At 39.5% G+C, this 21,435-nt stretch overlaps 1 protein-coding gene across 3 annotated transcripts in view; it reads left to right on the plus strand.

Moving 5' to 3' along the window:
- HMGCLL1 (3-hydroxy-3-methylglutaryl-CoA lyase like 1) overlaps positions 1 to 21,435 on the plus strand; it is an 82,961-nt gene that overhangs the window by 10,843 nt on the left and 50,683 nt on the right. For all 3 annotated transcript variants that reach the window (XM_064146770.1, XM_064146772.1, XM_064146769.1), the window contains exons 2-5: positions 10,834 to 10,911; positions 12,068 to 12,175; positions 18,542 to 18,637; positions 20,661 to 20,809. In XM_064146770.1, coding sequence (XP_064002840.1) covers positions 10,834 to 10,911; positions 12,068 to 12,175; positions 18,542 to 18,637; positions 20,661 to 20,809 — 431 coding nt within the window. The remainder of the gene's footprint in view (positions 1 to 10,833; positions 10,912 to 12,067; positions 12,176 to 18,541; positions 18,638 to 20,660; positions 20,810 to 21,435) is intronic.

Consider the following 21,435-nt stretch of genomic DNA (forward strand, 5'->3'; position numbering starts at 1 on the left):
TCACTCTGTGTGGAAAAACACCACACTTTCTGCCTTCTAGAATTCTATCTTCAGTCTTGCCTGTAAAACACTATATACCATAAATAATAGTAAGGGAAAGTGTGGGAGGTTTGGTTCCAGTGTCATCAGTATGCTGTTGATCCCAGTTCTCTGTATCCTTTTCATCCAGCCCAGATGGCAGAGTATAATTGCTTTTCCAGGATTTGACCAGGATAGGGTTATGGATGAAAGTGAGTTGGCTGCAAATCAACTTGGTTAATGAAGAAATGCTGCTTGTTAGCCAAGGGAAGTATTTAGGGAAATAGAAAAGGGTAATACACCATGGCCTGAAAATACATTTTAAATCTTTGCTACTAACTGGTTATGTTGGCCTTTTGCTAACGACAGAGGCCTCTAGTACCATATTATAATTCCACTGCAACACAAATCTACCTGTGTTGTCTGTGGCTGTCTGTGCCTCTGCTACCATCTGACCTTTCTCATTCTAGCTTGTATGAACTATCAGCTGTTTAAACCTTTGTGATTCCACATGGTCTGCACTTGTCAAAAATAGCAACAAACATTTTTAAGAAGATGACAAGTCATCAAAGGTAATGCAAAAGGTTGAGACTCATATAGGAGACCAGGGTTTTGTTTTGTTTTGGTTTTTTTCCACAGATTTGATAGGTTTTTTTTCTTTCTTTTGTCAGATTGTGAATGATTTTATGTAAAATAAAGACATGAATATTAAGTGATTGTTTTCAAATATTGTGAATATCTTTGGGCTTAATTTTATCCTTTTGTTTGCCCTGGAATACTACCTTTTGTTTTCTGAAGCATCCAACATCATGACAGAGAATCTGACATGGTTTGCAGTTGGTCTTAGAAGTAGCTGCTCCTCCTGTTAGACATTCAGTTTCCAGTTCCTGAGATTACTGACGTGGTAAACTCTTCCTTATTAGCATTGTTAGAATGTAACATTGACTGTCAGGGTTTTGATATTCACAAGTTGAAATGAGTAACTTTATGCATTTCAAGTGTTCAAGTTTTTTGTCTTTCTCTATGGAAAGGAAAGACTTCTGGTGGTCTGTAACTATCTTTACATCATAATTTTTTTTATATATATTTTCCAGTATCCTTTCACTGGCGTTATTTAAATTAATATATCAAGCTATTTGAAGCAAAGTAAGACTGGATGAGGCACTTAGTTCCATGGTCTAGGTGACTGGATAGAACTGGGTGATCTTGGAGGTCTCTTCCAACCTGGTTGATTTGATTCTATTCTATTCAAAACCAATAGAATATGTAACAATGATAAGTCTAGACCATGGATACATGGATATTTAGGTGCCTCTATTTTCCCCATAGTATTTTTTCCTAATATCTGAAATAATGCTAGTAATTCTATTTTAGGTAATAATGATCTTATGTATGTTTTGTCATGCATGTTTATGCTTTGAATAGCTCATGAATGTTTATATTTTGAATAGGTGATCTTAATAGATGTACTCTTTACCATTATGTAAGGTGGGAAATAAAGCTTTTACTTGTTTTCTATCCAGCATAGCCAGTTGAACAGTATTCTGCCATTTCACTGTATCTGTGCTTTGCACAGTTGTGGGGATTGAAAGCAATATACACAAAGCAAGGACTTAATCAGAACTGAAGATAAAGGATCCGGGCTAGCAATTCATGGTTTGATATACTGCTAGTAGCAAAAAACACCTGTCTGGTGTAGTATCACAGTATCACACAGTATCACCAAAGTTGAAAGAGACCTCATAGATCATCGAGTCCAACCCTTTACCACAGAGCTCAAGGCTAGACCATGGCACCAAGTGCCACGTCCAATCCTGCCTTGAACAGCTCCAGGAACGGCAACTCCACCACCTCCCCGGGCAGCCCATTCCAGTAGCCAATCACTCTCTCAGTAAAGTATGTCAGTGGAGGTCTTCAGTCTTGGAAGAAATAGTTTTACATTCTGTGCTCTCCTGAAAAATGAGAGATCAAGAGGAAAATCCAGTTTCTGAGGAAAGTGAGAAAGTCATAAAGAAATACAAGATAGTGTTGTTGCAAGATCGGTATTGTAATCCATGTAATTTGTTTGACTAAGAGTACTAGTTTCAGAATGCGTTCCCAACCCTCAATGTGATAAAGTAGCAATGAGTTATTTAATCTCTAATCCTGTTTATTAATTCTGAACTCAGGAGAAGCAGAAAATGAGGAGTAATCTGAGTGAACACCATGTTAGTCTTTGATGGGATATGAAAAGCACAACAGAAAACAGCATTAATCCTTACATGTATTAAAAACATATTAATAAATTATTAGAGCTTATTCTTATGCTTTTAAAATAAAACTGAAAGTGGACACCTCCAAACAGTACTGGAATAAATGACTACTCTTTCAATTAAATAAACCAGAAAGAGCCAGGGTTTCAGTGTTTGTGTGTTCATAGTTCAAGCTGAGTTTACTTACACTGGTTATATGAGGCAGATTTATATGTTGGAGGCAGCTGCAGGGCGGTGGGGTTTTTCTTTCTTTTTTTTTTGCCTTGCATCTGAGAGCAGCTAGAGCACATCCACTGTAAGTGAAAGGGCAAACTCCAAATCACAGAAAACAATATTCAGCAGGTGTTTCACACAAAGTATGTGGGAGTTGATCTCTGCATCTAGTGTAAAGGAAAATAGTCAGGGAAGCTGAGGAATTCCTTCTCTTACTCCATTTGTTAGACTCCTATAGACAGAGATTATATTATTTTTTTAAATGCTACTTTGTGTTTGACCTGAAAATCAAAGTTGTGATTTGTTTGCTTTGCCACATCTTGTTACATTTTGCTAAGACCTGGGAGATGCTGTGCTGTGAAATTGTTTTGCACACGTAGGTACCCCTCTGGTGATTGTCCGTGATCAGTGAGTGATTTACCACAACTACATATCGTGTCTTGTTTTTTGTGTGCAGAGTTGTATTTGTGTATCAGACAGGGCTCTTTTACTGTTGAATTTGGGTGTATTTTTTTGTGGCTTGTTTGTTGCTTGAACAGAACATCATCCTTTGAGATTACTCTCAGAGTATCTGATAGCTGTAGCTTCCACTGGGTGAATTGGGATACAAGAGATTTAGCACACAGAGCACTAACTTTCAGATGTAGCTTTTGACTGCTGCTGCTCTACTCTGGAACATGTCATTTTACTGGCCTCATCAACAAAGTTTCTGTTTACAGTGCTAGGCATTAACAACTACTGCATTTTCTTTTTAGGTATAACTGATTAAAAAGGGGTGTATAAGACTTGGGGTAAAGAAATGCCCAATGAGTGTATATCCGAACTGGATATCAGGGAGTAAGGATCGGACACTGAAATCAACTCTTAAATAAGAAATTTCAATCAGTTGCTTTGTCACTGATCAGCAAGGGCCAGCAGTTCTTGAAAGGAGTTGACCCAATGGTGGTAACAGAGCTGGCAGGTCACCAGCCAGGGACCAGTTCCACAGTAGCTAAGTGAGGTGAACAGGGTAGTCCTAGAGGTAGCAGCTGGATTCAAGCAAGAGTTCTAGTCATTGGCTAAGTTTGTGGTGATAAGGGACCTCCAAGGTTAGAGCTGGAAATGCAGGTCAGTGAGTTAGGGTAAGGATTTGGTCCAGTGATGGTAATCAGGGACCAGTTAGGCAGGTCCCTAGTGATGCCCGAAGTTCAAGGTAAAGCTTGGAATTTATTCCAGGGATCAAGGTCTGTATCAATGCGAATATGCTGTTTACAAATCAGTTCTGGCAAAGCAAGGAGGTAAGAATTCACTTAATCTAAATTGCTCATAATGCATAGCTTGCATAGAAAGCATACCAGTTGCTCCATAGAGATGCTCTGGAACAGGAATTTGAATCCTGTCATCAGACTGGTGCTACTTAAATATCCTTATCCTATGAAACATGTTGCTTTTCCTATACCTGGAAAATGGTTGATGTTTCAGGTGCTGGCTGCTAAGGGTGTATTTTGGATTTAAATGATCTGCTACAAGGGCTAATGTTGCTTTCTGTCTCCTGTGTATTTATGTATATTCTTATTTTTTCCAGTGAGGAAGCTCTTAGAGGCAAAGATGAAATGCAGGAAAGGGATGGATTTGGAATCAGGAAGGAAGGGTAAACACTTAATGTAGAATGATGAACAGAATGTATTGCCTATGGAGCTCAAAAGTTCCTCTGATTTCTCTTGATAACTCATTATCTGATATATAGTTCATCTGAAACAGATGGCTGCTTGGGATTAAGACATTTGAATTAAGACATAAGTACTTGTCTACAGCAGGTACAATTCCTGTTAACAGCCAGTGCCAGCCTAGAACAGATCTCGGTTGCCTAAACACAGGTGCTGAGTGCCATCTGAAACACCAGGATATATGAGACATGAGGCATCCTTATGGGGTAGGCATATCCTATACACTGTAAAACTTAAAAGACTATTTCTGGAGTGGCATACAGTCAGTCTCCAAGCAGCTGGACAAAGGTGGTGATTGAGATCATCAGCCACTAAGTGTGAACTGAATTATTCTGTATCACACTCAGTTATATTAAATAAATCTCCTTCAGCTGCAATGGAATTTTAGACATCTGCATGAGGGCCAGCATTTCTAAGGTCAGATCAGTTGCCTAACAGATGTGTCTCATGCCATTTAAGATGCTCTGTGGTGTATTGACATCTTGAGAGATTTGAAGTGAGACCTGCAGTAAATGGACAAAGTGGGACCCATGCCCTTCCTGAGTTGCACATGGAGGCCAGAACATTTAAGTCTTCCAAAATAACTCCTGATGCATAGGCTTATACAGCAGGAATGAGCTGAAGTTTCTTAAATGTGAGCTGAATTCTACTCTTAAAGCTTGTCTTCTGTAGCTTTGGAATGCCAAAAGGAATAGCAATGTATTAATGATATTTTGCCTTTTTGGTATTTATGTTCTTAAGTAGTGTAGTTCTTTCTGTATGAGTTCTTTGTGCATCTTCTTGAGTAGTGAAGTTGAGTGTGACTTGAATTTTCTAGTTGTGTAAAAAGATTATTCTTTATGCAGCCACATTCTCAGGCATTCCTTATTAAGATAATTTGTTATCTTTTGAACTGTCAGTTCATCAGAATTCTGCTCAATAGGTGCAATTCTTTCTATGAAATATTAATTTCTAATTTGTAAATAATCTTTTTTTCTTACTGTTTGTACATTAATATTATTTCCACTCCGTCAGCCCAAGTATTTACAGTGTAGTTGAATTCTCATGTTTAAATTCATATTTCTTCATATGAACGACTTTTATTGTAAACAACCCTACAATAGGTGTACTTGTGGATTAATTGTGAATTAATGGAAATGACAGGAGAAATGTTAGAGCTACTACTTTACAATAGAAATCCATACAGTGAATTCTCAATCACTTCAGATAATCCCTTGATGTATGTAATAGCTGCTCATTTGTGAACTCACACAAGCCCTCTAATAGAAGTTGTAAGCACATTCAAATTAAATTTGAAGAGGTGGATTAAAGTAATACCTGTTAATTTAATCCATGGCATGAAAGAGACGTGGACTTATTGGATCAGATCCAGCAAAGAGCCATGAAGATGATTAATGGTCTGTGGCATCTGTTATATGAGGAGAGGCTGAGAGCTAAGTGTTTAACCTGGAGAAAAGAAGGCTCAAGGGGATCTTATCAATATTCACAAATACCTAGTGTGGTGAATGAAGAAGATGAAGTTATTGACTGGAGGAGCTTCAGTGGACACCAAGTAAAGCACAATAAATTCCATATAAAGATCAGAGAAGCCTTTTTTCTTGTGACAGTGATAAACACTAGAACAGGTAGCCAAGGAATCTCCATCCATGGAGCCACTCAAGAGCTGACTGAACCTTTTTCTGGCCAAACCTTTTTTTCTGAGTATCTGTATATATTACTTACATTTCACAGGTAAATCTTCTCTATTTTCCCCCTAGTTAACTTGGGAATGGAGTATGTTTCATGCCTACCTCACAGTAGTGTGAACTGTATAAACAAGTCTCTGCAATACCTCTTCAGTTGTTATTTGATTAAGCACTAAGATTCCAATTTCTTCCTGTTTCTTTCCTCTATGCCTTGTAAAGTTCAGAGACATCTGTGTGTTCAGAAGGTTGAGCCCACTATTTTCTTTGTTTTCCTTCCAGCAATCATATTATTTATCTCATAGCCTTCTCCCACTTTTTGGGCATTTGTCCATATCACTGCACATATGCATGTGGAGTTACAATGCCACATCCTTGATGATTGTTCAAAGCAGCTTTCCTGAATTCTTCCTTGTAGGAAATGGACCTATTTTTGTTCAATTGTCCTCTGTTCCAGAACAGAAGAAGGAAGAAGGAAAGCAGAGCCTCATCTCTGCTTGGTTAGAAGGATTGAGATGGCTTGAACCTCCAGATCTTTTCCCCTTGCTTTTGAGTCCTTTCAGCTACTTTTGAGCAGCTCTGGATAGTATTTGCCAGTGCTATTAGTGCCCATATGAACGAGCTGCATGGAATAGAAGTCAGAAGGAATCTCAGCACATATACTAGAAGTAAATAAAAGAACTGTGTTTATTTAATTTTATTACATTTATGGTCATGTTAAGAAGATTATACTGCTTTAATTAAGGGTTGCTAGGGTTTTCTATAATAACTTAAATTTCCAGCTATTTATAACTCAGGGAAAATGTTTCCATACAGAAGTTTGGCATTCAGTGTCTTAAGTTGAATAGTATGGTTTTTCCTATTTTTTTTCCTCTAAAGACTCTTTGGCTGCATTCTGATTTGAGGGAGGCAATTTTTCGTGGTTTTATGTGCTTTTTGTTCTCCTTTGGCAAGGCTTGATACATGGGAAACACAAATTTTCCAGGCTCTTAGTCTTTTATGTCAACTATTTCCTTTTTTGATATTTCAAACATCATACTTTAGTAGTCATTACTTTTTTAACTGAGCCACTATATAATTCAATAAGCATTCACCTCTAAGTATCAACTGTAACTACTTTTTATACTTTGTTACATAAAAAACCCTGTATAATACAATTCTATTTTGTCTGAAATAAAGAAAAAATAATTATCTGACATTTAGTGTTTAAGAACTTATATACTTTGGTAAGGTTCACCTTTTTAGGATTCTCTTAAAATATAAACCACATTTAACATGTATTTATTTATATTTTCTATTTATTATCTGTAGATCATTTAATGCCATATTTAAAGGTGTAGACAATCTCTAAGTCTATCAGTTTGGTTCTGAAAATCCTTTGTTTTACCTTGATGCACTGTAATTAGAGGTTGAGAAACTTTATCCCTCAATTCATGAACCCTGAGTCCTGGTTAAGATCTAACAAAGAAATGTTTAAACTCAGTGCTTAAAGGCTTCATTCTATTCTTTGGTGGCTCAGCTGTCTTCTTCAGCTGTGTTTCAAGTGATGTCCAGATATTCTGCAAGTATGGCATTGTGATCAGAAGAATTCCCATGAAAGCAGTCTCTTTTCTTCTCAACAAAAATTGTCAAGTACATAACTCTGATATCAGTCTTGGAAGATTATGCACTATAAAGTGCATAAACAATAGAGAGGGTCTGAACCTAAATATTCTACTTTCCTTACGTTTGCTTGGTATCTGAGCTTCAGCAATGCAGCATGAGAGAAGCTCTTAGTTGTGATGGGGAGAACGATGGCCAGAACAGAATTTCTGAGATGAGTAAGAAACTGACTGAGGAGAAAATAGGAGATCATGTTGAAAGCAGATTTACTAGACCAAAGAGAAGTGGCTGGTGGAGTTCCTCATGTCTTCTTTTCTTTTAAAGTACCTTTATAGCATTAATCTACATTTCTTGAGATAATATATGTTATGTTAAGGCAAAGGTTTTTTTGTCAAGACCAGAAAATTTCTAGGTGGTAAGATCTGCTGGTGACAGGAGGACAGGAGATGTTGTCAGTACCACACTGGCTGTCACACAAGAGAAACTGAGTTACCTTGAAAGCAGAGGCAATCAATGTACTACAGATGAAACTAGATGAAATTCAATGCACAACAAGATTTCACTGGACTCAGAGCCAAGATGTTTACTCTACACTTGTAGTTCATCAGCTGGAAGAGTGTAAGGATTTGTCTGTAGTACAGCCTTGAGTTTTTGCTATCATGTTCATGTGAAAGTCATCTCATGTATGATTCTCAGTGTTATGTTCAAGAGCAGTGAATTTAAGTTGGGACTGACTAATGTATAGAGAGGCCATAGAGAAAAATCAGGCAATGAGTGACCTGAACTATGTCTCAAAGAAGAGACTGTATGCCTGTAATATCAGAGATGGAGAACAAAACTCAAAACTTGAATGGCTTTCTGCAATGTCCCTTCCAAAAATCTGTCCCCTACATAATTCAAGGGATAGAGGAGTCCCCCTGAATGGCTGTGTGAATGGCTCCTGCCCATGCTCTAGCTGTGTGAACCGTTCTGTAAAGGCAGGTTGATTGCTCTTTGACTTCTTGCAAAAGTTTTATCACAGTAGGAACTGAATAGGATTTACAGGATTTGGCCTAGAAATGAAACATTTTTGCCACTGAACCTTTATGGACATTTTTCATGCTCTACATTAAGTGTTTTGGGTTTTTTCAGCTCCCCCCTCCCACCCCCACCCCACCCTCCCCCCCCCCGAGTCACAGCTTTTCTCATAGCACAGTTGTGGCATTTGTCTTGTAATAAGAAGCATCTGATAATAATGAAATAGCCCAGATTTATGTCCATAGTGCTGAAGCAGTGCCATATTTGTGAAAATAACTTAGGAAAAAAAGAGAATATGCAGCAGATGCGAGAGTTTTACCTTCACATTCAAGTAGGTTTATACTGTCAGTGAGTGTGGGCTTTGCACAGCCTGACAGAGTTTCAACTTGCCAGATGTTCCATGTGATCAAATAGATACTGTACAGATGTTTCCCATTCTTTTTATGGGGCTCAGATAAATGCACAGTAAATGTTCTGGAGTATGCTGATTGTATTTTGGCTTGTGCTGCAGGGAACTTACTGTTGTCTGCAGGCAGGGAGAATGCAGGGAGAAGCTGAAGGTGTTGTGGGAATGCTCATTGTCCATTGCCGTGAGGAGAAGTTATCAGCCATTTGGTTGAACAACCCTTATGACACTAGGCAAGGAGGGATGGCAAGTGGGTTTTTCATCTGTTTGTGGAGAGATGGTGGCCTCAGCCACCAGAACGAGAAGACACAGCCTCAAGCTACGCCAGGGGAAATTTAGGCGGCTGGAGGTGAGGAGAAAGTTCTTCACTGAGAGAGTCATTGGACACTGGAATGGGCTGCCCGGGGAGGTGGTGGAGTCGCTGTCCCTGGAGCTGTTCAAGGCAGGATTGGACGTGGCACTTGGTGCCATGGTCTAGCCTTGAGCTCTGTGGTAAAGGGTTGGACTTGATGATCTGTGAGGTCTCTTCCAACCTTGGTGATACTGTGATACTGTGTGATACTGTGATTAGTGGCCATATTTATGCACTATAGAAGTGAGTTCTGGTTTCTGGGTGACTGCTACCCTTGCGCTGACAGATTGGTTCTTCCTGTGGTGGTTAACTCTCAGGTGGAGGTGGTGGGTGCAGCAGGAGTAGCTGTTCTGCAGCTAGCTCCCACTAGATCCAGCATGAGCTTTTAACACTTGAATGGAGACAGTGGGTTGGATTCTGAACTCAGTGCCATGCAGAGAACAGGATGTCTCCAGAGCTCCTGGCAAGGCTGCCTGCATCCCTCCGGTCTGCTCCTATAGGTCTGGGTAGCATTCCCCGAGGCAGCTATTTGACTACAGCTTTTGGGGGTCAGCTTAAGCAACTGCTCTGAACTGTTTCAGGCCTTAAAAGGCCCAGGGTATGTTAACTGCCACACCTGTCAATTTGATTCAATAACACAGCAACTAAATAATAAAAAAGGGAAATTTTCATTTCCATTCACCTGCTTTTCTCCTTGTTTCTCCTTCCTCCCTCTCCAACTCCCTATGCTCTCCTTAGTCCCTTGACCTTACCATTGCCTTCCTATCCTCCTGTCACTGTCAACCTCCTGCCTTTCCAGAGCAGCTCTTACACCTGCAAAATTCTGCCAGGACCTTCCTTGTTCTCTTTTAAATCCTTCATCTTCAAGCAGAGGAATTACTTTCATCTTTCATTAATAATGTCTTCAGCATTTCTTGACTGCTCTATTCTTTTCAGATTTATAGCCTCGTCTTGCAGAGAAAAAACTGCTTAGTTAAATTGAGAACACTCAGTTAGAAGTTTGGAGGACTGGAGCATTTGTTGGGAAGCTTTTTGAAATGAGAGTATTTCTCACTCTGTAAAACACAATGTTCATTTATGGTTTCATGTACATTTTAATAACAAACATTTGTGGCCTCAGAGGAGTAGGGGAATATGCACATGGATAACTTCTGCTTTTAACTTCTGTGCCCTAAATCAAGGTGTGGAACATGTTCCCACGGATTTTTGAAGGCCACAAGCAAGCTTAGTGTTGACAATATGACTATCACAGTATCACAGTATCACCAAGGTTGGAAGAGACCTCATAGATTACCAAGTCCAACCCTTTACCACAGAGCTCAAGGCTAGACCATGGCACCAAGTGCCACGTCCAATCCTGCCTTGAACAGCTCCAGGGACGGTGACTCCACCACCTCCCCGGGCAGCCCATTCCAGTGTCCAATGACTCTCTCAGTGAAGAACTTTCTCCTCACCTCCAGCCTAAATTTCCCTTGCCGTAGCTTGAGGCTGTGTCTGCAGTTATATGGGAGGACAAATTACAAGTTGTACTTTTCATCTTGGTGACTGTCATTGTTTTGTGTTTCAGTATTGATTTTTATTTCAGGAATCTCAAACATCTGGGCTGCCTGAGTACATAAAGATTGTAGAAGTTGGGCCAAGGGATGGATTACAAAATGAAAAGGTAATTTTTCTCTCTCTCTCTTTTTTTTCTCCATTTGGGATGTTTTGACATGGATATCACTGTTGTCTTCATTGTGTAAAACATATCCTGGTAATCATGTTTCTTTCATTTAATCCTATAAATAGGTTTATTTATTATCACATAAATAACTGTTTTTTTTTATACTAGAATAAAAGTATATTACTGCTTAGCCAGATGTTAAATCTTATAAATTCTTTCTGTACTTGGTTAACTAACTTTTCTGTTGCTCAACTGCCACTTCTTTTTCTGGAATTTGTCTTGTCAGTCAGTAATTTTGCCATGATATAATTGGTAAACTCCATGAAATACAAGCTACCTTCATAGTATGTGTTTGTGCTACAAGTGCTACTACAGTAAGAATAGTACAGTAGGTTTTATCATACTTACTGCTGAACAGGCATAGGAAGAAACTATCTCACACACACAGTATCACCAAGGTTGGAAGAGACCTCATAGATCATCAAGTCCAACCCTTTACCAGAGGGTTCAAGGCTAGGCCATGGCACCAAGTGCCACGTCCAATCCTGCCTTGAACAGCCCCAGGGATGGCGACTCCACCCCCTCCCCGGGCAGCCCATTCACTACTACCACCCTTCAGGAAAAATACTGTTTTTTTCCTGAAATGTGGTAGGAAAGCATGGAAGAAATGTAAGTATACTATGTGAAACAGAGTATGTGTATCAAAAGAGCCATTCACTTCCACAAACAGGACAAGCTTATGTGTATTGTTGCTACAGCTAGCAAAAATGTTAGCAGTATTAACAGAATAGAATTACTTTGTCTCAGCTGTGGAGCTTTGTTCTCCCATTTTTCTCTAGTTCAACTATTCTGTGTTACTGTTCCCTTTTTTACTTCTTTGCTAGGTTGGTGTTTGGTTGCTAACAATTAGTGAGACCCTATCTATAACACAGAAGTGCTTCTCCATTCTTTTGTGGTGGGCAAAAATTGGAGTAATACTGCCTGCCTAGTTCTTTCCATGTGCAGTATCTTTCTACTGTCAGGAAACAGTTATAGTGTAATGTATGAATACACTTAATTATTGTAAAAGTAAATATTATTACATACTGAGAATATTTAACTTTGAAGTTTCTCATAATATGAAATACTTTAGTATACTGTGTCTCCATGTCCACAGGTGATAGTCCCAACTGATACCAAAATTGAGTTAATCAACCGGCTTTCTAAAACAGGCCTGCCTGCCATAGAAGCAACCAGTTTTGTTTCATCCAAATGGGTGCCTCAGGTATGTAAAATCATCACCACTATTTCAAAGTAAACATTCAGTGCAGTGGAGTGTTCCAGTAGTATAGACTGTATAATTGTACAGGAAAATGGCACAGAAATAGTGTTTATTTGTAAAATTGGATATTGTTGTCAGACATTGTTTATTCAGCTTTTTCAGGTCAGCTGAAGCTGGGGTAGTTAGAATCATAGAATCAACCAGGTTGGAAGAGACGTCTAAGATCATCCAGACCAACCTAGCACCCAGCCCTAGACAGTCATCTAGACCATGGCACTAAGTGCCTCAGCCAGGCTTTGCTTGAACACCTCCAGGGATGGTGACTCCACCACCTCCCTGGGCAGCCCATTCCAATGCCAATCACTCTCTCTGCCAACAACTTCCTCCTAACATCCAGCCTAGACTTCCCCCAGCACAACTTGAGACTGTGTCCCCTTGTTCTATTGCTGGTTGCCTGGGAGAAGAGACCAACCCCCACCTGGCTACAATCTCCCTTCAGATAGTTGTAGATAGTAGTCAGAACTGAAGCCAAAGAAGAAAGCTGTGCAAAAAGCTGGTTAAATTTCCAACTCATCAGCAGTAAGAGTAGGTTGCTTTAGTAGGGAAAGATTGTTAATTGAAGTGCAGTCCAACAGCCTGTGAGAGAAGATCAGATCTGGAGAGGGTAACTGTTAAGGAGGGGATTAGATCTAAATCTGGGTTTGTGGTGAAATGCAATGAGGCTGATGTAAAGGTTATTGAATAGTTTATTAATATACACAGAGAGAACTTCCCCCCCAAACTTATGTACGACTAACCTACATAAATTCTACGATGCAGTTGGTAAAACTATTTTGCAGAGTGTCTGTGTACAACCAGATTAAGCAATTTAGTAAAGGTCTTAGAAACGTTTCTGATTAGAGAGTCTTGCGGCATAAACTGCCCCTGGTAAGGTTAATGAAATTCCTTTAGCAACTTGAATCAAGAGAGTTCAGATGCTCACTAGTTGGAAGCCTTAATGTCTGTGTTCCCAAAATATATATAGTGGAAGCCACGTGGTTGATTTCACATGGAGCTGCTAGTCCAGTTCAAACTGGGGCACGCCATCTGAGAAGGTTTCATGGGCATGAGAGAGGTCTTCTGTGGCTCTCAGGAGGACATCAGACGGTCAGCTGGCTGGGCAAAAGCAGGATCTGGGCTTTTGGCTGGAAATAATGCGCTGGGGTGCTGTGTAGCATGAGTTGGGCAGCTCCTGGGTTGGCAGGGCAGGCTGAACCTGCGGGCCGGCCAGGAACGTGTGGTTCGGTCGCCTGCTGGATCCTTGCCTGTATTCAGGCCCCATCACGATGCAAAGCAGCACATAAAGTGACAACAAAGGTAGTAGCACCAGGCAGCGGGCAGGCAGGGGCAGGTGAGCAATGAGCCTCTTATTCACCAGGATTGTCCTATTTATCAGCTGTGGGCTGAGATTAATGGTCCTTTGGCCATGATATCATCCAATCGGCTTTGGCAGTCGGCCAAAACATACCAAATTAGGCAGGGTCCCCAGGCCTGGCTCCCCCAGATATGGGAAGAGCAGAGGCCTTGCACCCGGTGGGCCATGAGCTAGGCGTGTGGGCTTACACAACCGCGTTGCACAACTTGGGCCCTGGGCAGGCCAGACTTTATGGTGCCAGGTCTATTGTGCCCCTTTTGTCTGTTCATGTGTTTACCTCTGGTGTGGGCAGAAAACCATGTCCAGGCAAGGCAAAGCATGTATAAGCCTATTTTGGGCCTGTGGGTCCTCCACGACAGTAACCAGGTCAGCCAAGAGTACACATACTCCAGTGAATCCACAGTCATGCAGCAGGTCCCAGGTTAAGCCAGGAAGTTGTCTGAGAGACATAGTTGTTATTTTGTAATTCTGGCACTTTATCAGCAGACATAACTGAGTTTTGATGAATCATAATTTGCTTCTTGTTTTTGCAAAAAATTAATGTTTCCATTGGATGCAATCCAGGGGAAATCCTATCCTTTCTGAAGTCAGCAGCAAAATTATGTTGCCATTTAAAGTGCCACGCTTTCAGTCTGAGATTTAACACTGCATATTCATGCTTTGCCCTCAAGTGTTGCAGAATTAGCTGCTTGTTTGCTGCAGGAAATGCGGTCAAAGCCTCACAGATCAATGTGATCCAAGGCAAAGCCATGTGGACTCCAGACAATTCAATGTGAATTATGCCAGAGACCTTTATTGATCATTCGGCTCTCAGGGCACAAAGCACACGCCTACACATTAGCATAATGAGTCAAGGACAACCCACTCTATCAGCATAAACCATGCCTTGTTTTCCTCGTTAATGAGGTGCCTGTTATCTATCCCTTCTGAGATAAGTTAGCCAGCTGATTCTGAGAACCAAGGTCAGCATCTGCCTGTTATTCTTCTTCACTCTGTTCCCACATCTCTTCACTTTGCATTCCCACACTCAAGCGTATGATGTAGCTCTTGTTTGTACAAACTTAACTATTCCCTGCAAGTAACCAAATAAGTTAATACTTGTCTATACAATTTAAACTAATTTTCAAGGAATGATCACAGTATCACAGTACCACCAAGGTTGGAAGAGACCTCACAGATCATCAAGTCCAACCCTTTACCACAGAGCTCAAGGCTAGACCATGGCACCAAGTGCCACGTCCAATCCTGCCTTGAACAGCCCCAGGGACGGCGACTCCACTACTTCCCCGGGCAGCTCATTCCAGTGTCCAATGACTCTCTCAGTGAAGAACTTTCTCCTCACCTTGAGCCTAAATTTCCCCTGACATAGCTTGAGGCTGTGTCTTCTTGTTCTGATGCTGGCCACCCAAATTACACACTTATTTGCACAGAAACATTTGAGTGCTTACATGAAAAGAAATCACAAGTTATTTGCAATGTAAAACATGAAATTAATTCTTTTGAGAAAAGACTTGAATTGGTAACATATTTTCTTGCACATCTTCCACCAAAATGTATACATTTGTCCATTTTTAAACTGAGAATACATCCTGGGCTTGGATAATATTCCAGGCTTTCCTCTGAGAAAAACATAATATGATCATACCTGTTCATGATTTCACTGAGCAAACTGTGCTGTTCCCATACAGCACTCTGAAGGACTCCTTTGATTAATTTCCGTGTTCTTGCGATCACCAAGGAAGCATCTAAAGGAAGGATTATAGGAAAGGGGGAAAAGAACACTGCTAATGCAGAATTTTTTGGTGTCACTATAGTGGCAATGATAATGTGTCTTAACAGTGAATAGGCTGTTTTTCCCAGTGCCATCAAACTTCAGCAGTTACAGCAACAGTGGGGTTTTAAAAATGAGAGGGAAAAGTCTAGAGCAAAGGTGGGTTTCTGACTTTCTTCTTTAATGATTTCCTTTTCCTGTGAGCTATTAGGAACACCAAATTTAGCACAGGATTGTCAGTTTCAGAAAAAGAGAACAATCTCTTTTTATCTTAAATTCATGTCTGAATATTTTCTTTTAATGACTTAATTTGTGTTTAAAATGTCTTGTTTAAAAGATAAGATTGTGTTGCTTTGATAGGAAGTGCAGTCTTGACTTTGTCTTTGCTTTGCTTGTTTCATTCTTCTTTTCATAGGTCATGGGAATAGAATTCATGGTTATGTTTAGATCAGTCATTCACTTAGTTCTTTTCTTGGTATTCTAAAGCTCTTTTATGGTTTCCCCTCCACTGCTTTTTTTGGCAGAGATTGTTTTACTGAAAAAAAGCAGAAAGAAAAGGTTCCCCAGTAGCAAGGTGCCATGTAAAACAGGATCCCACACCTATAACCTAAATGGACAAAATTTATAAATACCTACCATTAGAAAGCTTATTTTAAAAGAAATTTAGAGAAATATTGTATTACAACTTAAAGTCTTCTAACATGCAATATATTTTACCAAGAGATTTTACTTTCAGGAAAAACGGTAATGGGACAAATGCAGTACATAATGTTTGTATCTAGAAGCCTTACACTGGTTGAAATATTGTCAAGGGGACACAGTCTCAAGTTGTGCTGGGGGAAGTATAGGCTGGGTGTTAGGAGGAAGTTGTTGGCAGAGAGAGTGATTGGCATTGGAATGGGCTGCCCAGGGAGGTGGTGGAGTCACCGTCCCTGGAGGTGTTCAAGAAAAGCCTGGATGAGGCATTTAGTGCCATGGTCTGGTTGACTGGCTAGGGCTGGGTGCTAGGTTGGTCTGTATGATCTTGGAGGTCTCTTCCAACCTGGTTGAGTCTATGATTCTGTGATTTTTGTTTTTTTAGCTTGTTTTAAGTTCGGCTATAATTCTGAACTGTGGAATCAGTTCCAGTATTTGCCATTTAATTAATCATTTCATTTCAAGTATTATTCCTTTCCCCAGGAAATGTATGTAGTATTTTTACAAAATTAAGGAATGAAAATTTGTTCATAAAAAAACTAAAGTTTGTACAAAAGTTTTTTTTTGTGAAGTTATCAGATATCTTAGGTGGTTACACTAATTTACAGTATCACCAAGGTTGGAAGAGACCTCACAGATCATCAAGTCCAACCCTTTACCACAGAGCTCAAGGCTAGACCATGGCACCAAGTGCCATGTCCAATCCTGCCTTGAACAGCTCCAGGGACGGCGACTCCACCACCTCCCCGGGCAGCCCATTCCAGTGTCCAATGACTCTCTCAGTGAAGAACTTTCTCCTCACCTCAAGCCTAAATTTCCCCTGGCGTAGCTTGAGGCTGTGCCCTCTTGTTCTGGTGCTGGCCACCTGAGAGAAGAGAGCAACCTCCTCCTGGCTACAACCTCCCCTCAGGTAGTTGTAGACAGCAATAAGGTCTCCCCTGAGCCTCCTCTTCTCCAGGCTAACCAATCCCAGCTCCCTCAGCCTCTCCTCATAGGGCTGTGCTCAAGGCCTCTCACCAGCCTCATTGCCCTTCTCTGGACACGCTCAAGCATCTCAATGTCCCTCCTAAACTGGGGGGACAGTTTATGTAGAAGCAATTACTAAAAGTTGGTTTGTGCCATCACTTGATTCCTGATGAGAAATTAGTTGTGTCTGGCTATAGGACAGTTCTCATACCATATATCAGCTTCCTTATAGATGCAAATTTGGGCTTACATTTGAGGAGACTTTTTTTTTTCTGATATTTGTACTCCTTTTTTTTAAATGAGAAACCAGTGACAGGAAGATTCCAGGTTGCCAGTAGTGTTGCCACTTCATAATCAGATATAATTCTGTGGTAAAGGGTTGGACTTGATGATCTGTGAGGTCTCTTCCAACCCTGATGATACTGTGATACTGTGATAATTCAATATCACATGTTTAGAATTTTGATACTGAAAGGCTGTCAATATCTGTTGAAAGTACAGAGAAATAAAATCTTCACAGTTCATAATCTTTTCATAAAATACTCCTCAAGTGACTTTTCATCTGTATTAAAAGAATCAGAAATCCAATTTAATGTTGTTTTCTTGAAAGATTTGTTTTTATGAAAGTATTTAAAATGCACTCTTCATCTTTTGAAACTCAAAGTCTGTGAGACATGAGGGATATGTTTTATTACCTACTGGTTTTAGGCATGCATACTATCAATAATAAAGTCACTTTTCCCCACTTTGTTCAAGAAAACGTGCTTGTCTAAATAATTTATCTTGTTTTACATGAATAAGTCTTTGATTTATCTTCTTGTGCATGGAGTGGTGTTAATCTTGAGTGAGAAAACTGCAAGAACATCTTTAAAAGGCAGTTTCTTTTGAGAGGGGAGACTAAAGAAAACAAATGCTTGAATAAAGTAATGATCTTTGACTTTTGCTATAATAAATAAGTATTTTCTTCTTTTGGAATGAAATTTAAAGTATACCACAATCTTACACTACAAAGAGAGCTGGATTTTGCTATATTTTAAAGGATGGATTTCTGATTAGTCTTCAGTTACGCTGAACAGCTTTGAGTAATTCAAGTTCACTTAGTCTTCAATTATGCTGAACAGCTTTGAGTAATTCAAGTTCACTTATACTTAAGGTTGTAAAGTCACATCAGAGTGATGAAGTTTTGAAGATTTGGATAGTTTTAAAATGTCAGTTCTGTTAATTCCACCTATTGAGTCCACTGAGATAAGTTTAAAGTTGAGGTAACAGTTGATTAATTTATGATTCAAATGACATATTTACAGATATGCACAAAAAAGAAACACTGTAGAAAACCCAACTTATATGTATTCTAACTCAAATTCTCAGAAGTTAAGGTATCCAAAATAAGAGTGCTTGCACAACATCAGTTTAACAGTAATGGTATACCTAATGAACGTAAAAGCACAATCTAAGCCAATTTTGGCTTACTTAGCTGTATAAAATCAGCTGCTCATCAATATGAATGTTGTATATATTTTAGATGGCAGATCACAAAGAAGTAATGATGGGCATCGAGCGGCATCCTGGAGTCCAGTATCCTGTTCTCACACCTAATCTTCAAGGTTTTCATTCTGCTGTAAGTGCCCTCATACAGCAATTACCTCCTTCGCATTTCAGATACTAAGAGTTCAGTACCATCACTGGCTATTTAATGTCATAGAACCTGTCCTAAGCTAAGGGTTTTTTTTTAATTAAGAAGTTTTCATTGTGAAAAATTGGCAGATTCAGAGTGATGTTAAGCTCTGTATTATTTTTATTCATCTTTATGTATTATTCAGAGTGATGTTAAGCTCTATATTATTTTAATAAGAAGTATTGATCAGTCTTTGCAAGTTCCTATAAAGGATGCTTTGTACATAAAGAGAAAGTTCTTTCTCTTTATTTAAATTGCTGAAAGTAGAAAAATTTCTGAAATGTGTCCTCTTCTTGGAAAGAAGTGAAGGATGAAGAAAAAGTAATTCAAATGAAAATGCTTCAGAGTATGTATTAGATTTCTTACATTCTGCATTTTGTTTTGGTAGAGTTTGAAAGTTTGAATTGTTTCAAAACTATTGACTCAAAGTGTTTGGAACTGAAAAATGAGGTAGTTCAGCCTTAAAATGCAGCCATTGCTATTTAATTTCTTTTTCTGAAGGCAGGATTGGATGTGGCACTTGGTGCCATGGTCTAGCCTTGAGCTCTGTGGTAAAGGGTTGGACTTGATGATCTATGAGGTCTCTTCCAACCTTGGTGATACTGTGATACTAACTGCACCTTTGGTGAAGTCATCACATTTACACATTTTCTAGACAGGTATTTGCTCCAAGACATTTTCTCAGCAAACTCACACATATTATCCATATTGACTGTGACACCAAGTCCAGTAGAGCTCATGTCCTAGAGTTGACTCTTACAAGGAAATCCCTCTTGATTAATATTGCTGCTCTAGATACATGTAGGCACAGAGCTTTTCTAGCATGAGAATGACTTCCTGGTGTTCATGAGGAACAGGCTTCTCTAGAGGATAGATATTTCACAGTTGCTATATGATTTTTTCTTTTTCTGAAAAATTAATCTAAGTGTCAGTCACTGTTATTTTCCTAGTGGGTTCAGGTCATTTCCTACATAGAATCATAGAATGATGTGGGTTGTAAGGGATGACCAAAGGTCATCTAGTCCAATCCCAATGCAGTGAGCAGGGTCATCCTCCACTAAATCAGGTACCTCTGTAATTTATGACTTAAAAAATGTGTCTGATTGCTAGGAAGAGGAAGGAAATACGCCATACTCATTGATTTGATTCAATGTGTGCTAGTTTGAAGCAGGCTGGAACGTTTCACAGTATCACAGTATCACAGTATCACCAAGGCTGGAAGAGACCTCATAGATCATCAAGTCCAACCCTTACCACAGAGCCCAAGGCTAGACCATGGCACCAAGTGCCACGTCCAACCTTGCCTTGAACTGCCCCAGGGACGGTGAGAAGAACTTAGATTACAGGCTGTAAAAGGAAAACAACGGTGATGTCTACTCACAGTCTTGCTGAGAAGTATAGGAACAAGAAATAAAAACATTAGATAACACACACTCAGCACCACTCTCACTTGGGCTGCTGGTGAGCTGCATCTCTCTAACCTCACCCTCCATTTTGGGCTAACCCACTTTGCTTCCTAACCTTGGCTGAACTTCCATTCTTCCTTGGGACTGGAGTAAGGTTGAGAGGGGTAGGGGGAAGGTGCAGGAGTGGTTGAGAGCCCCTCCTGGTGACTCGGGTTTCTGGGAGGGCTGTTGTGTTTCTGTATTCCCTTTTCCCTTGTCTATTTCTGTCTATAACTGTAGATACTGTAAATATCTGCTTGTCTATTGTGCTAGCTGTAAATATAAGCGTCATTCATATTTCCAGAGCTGGCTGAGTCTAGTCTGGGTGATTTCTAAAGTGTGTGGGGGGACAGGGAACACCCAAACCATCACACAATGTTTGTGTGTAATTAAAAAAAAATGACTAAAAAAAATATTTTAGATATAGACAATATAATGCACTCTGACTTTCAGAATTAAATGCTTCATCTAATACTTTCGTGTGGTGTTGCAATTTTGTTTTGTTGAAATGTGTTTTTCAGGTTGCAGCAGGGGCTACAGAAGTCTCAGTATTTGGTGCAGCATCTGAAACTTTCAGCAAAATGAATATTAATTGTTCAATTGAAGAAAGCATAGAAAGATTTGAAGAAGTTGCTAAATCTGCAAGGAACATGAATATTCCAGTGCGTGGGTAAATATAAAGATTCTTAAGTATTACAGAGTTAGTTGAGTGGTTGTTACAGGAGGTTTTTTGCACCAATAGAAAAGTATCCTGCCAAGTTTTTGTATTTTAGATGAGATAGTCTCTTTTTGTGGGGTGGTTGGGGCTTTTCTTTTAACAACAGATGGTATATGTTTTGCTTTGTGTTTTGTAACAACTAATGGTGTCTAGATTCCTCTAGATGTTGAAAAAAAATCTTCACAAACCTATCCATTTTATTATATAAATTTATAATCACCATCACAGATCACAGAATAAAATCTATTTTGTGCTGTTGAGAACTTGTGACACTTCTCCCTGCACCCTAAAAATACCCTGCATACTTTCATTTTATTACTGTATTTATAATACATCACTTAGCACCCTGTGGCATCAAGGTATAAAAATGCTAGACCAGGTTTACTCCTGAGGGAAAACAAATCTCAATCTAAGTTATTCTGAAAACTCCAGGAGTTGAAGTGTTTGGAGCCTCTAGTGCATGAAACTCTGGAATTATCCAGTGTTTGTCTTTCTCTGGAGTATGAATGGTGCTCAACCTCTAACAGTCTTTCTTCTTAGTTTCCACTTTCTTTTTCATCACACAGATCTACTTATCT

The sequence above is a fragment of the Pogoniulus pusillus genome, chromosome 7 (genome assembly GCF_015220805.1).
Source record: "Pogoniulus pusillus isolate bPogPus1 chromosome 7, bPogPus1.pri, whole genome shotgun sequence".
NCBI classification, from domain to species: domain Eukaryota; kingdom Metazoa; phylum Chordata; class Aves; order Piciformes; family Lybiidae; genus Pogoniulus; species Pogoniulus pusillus.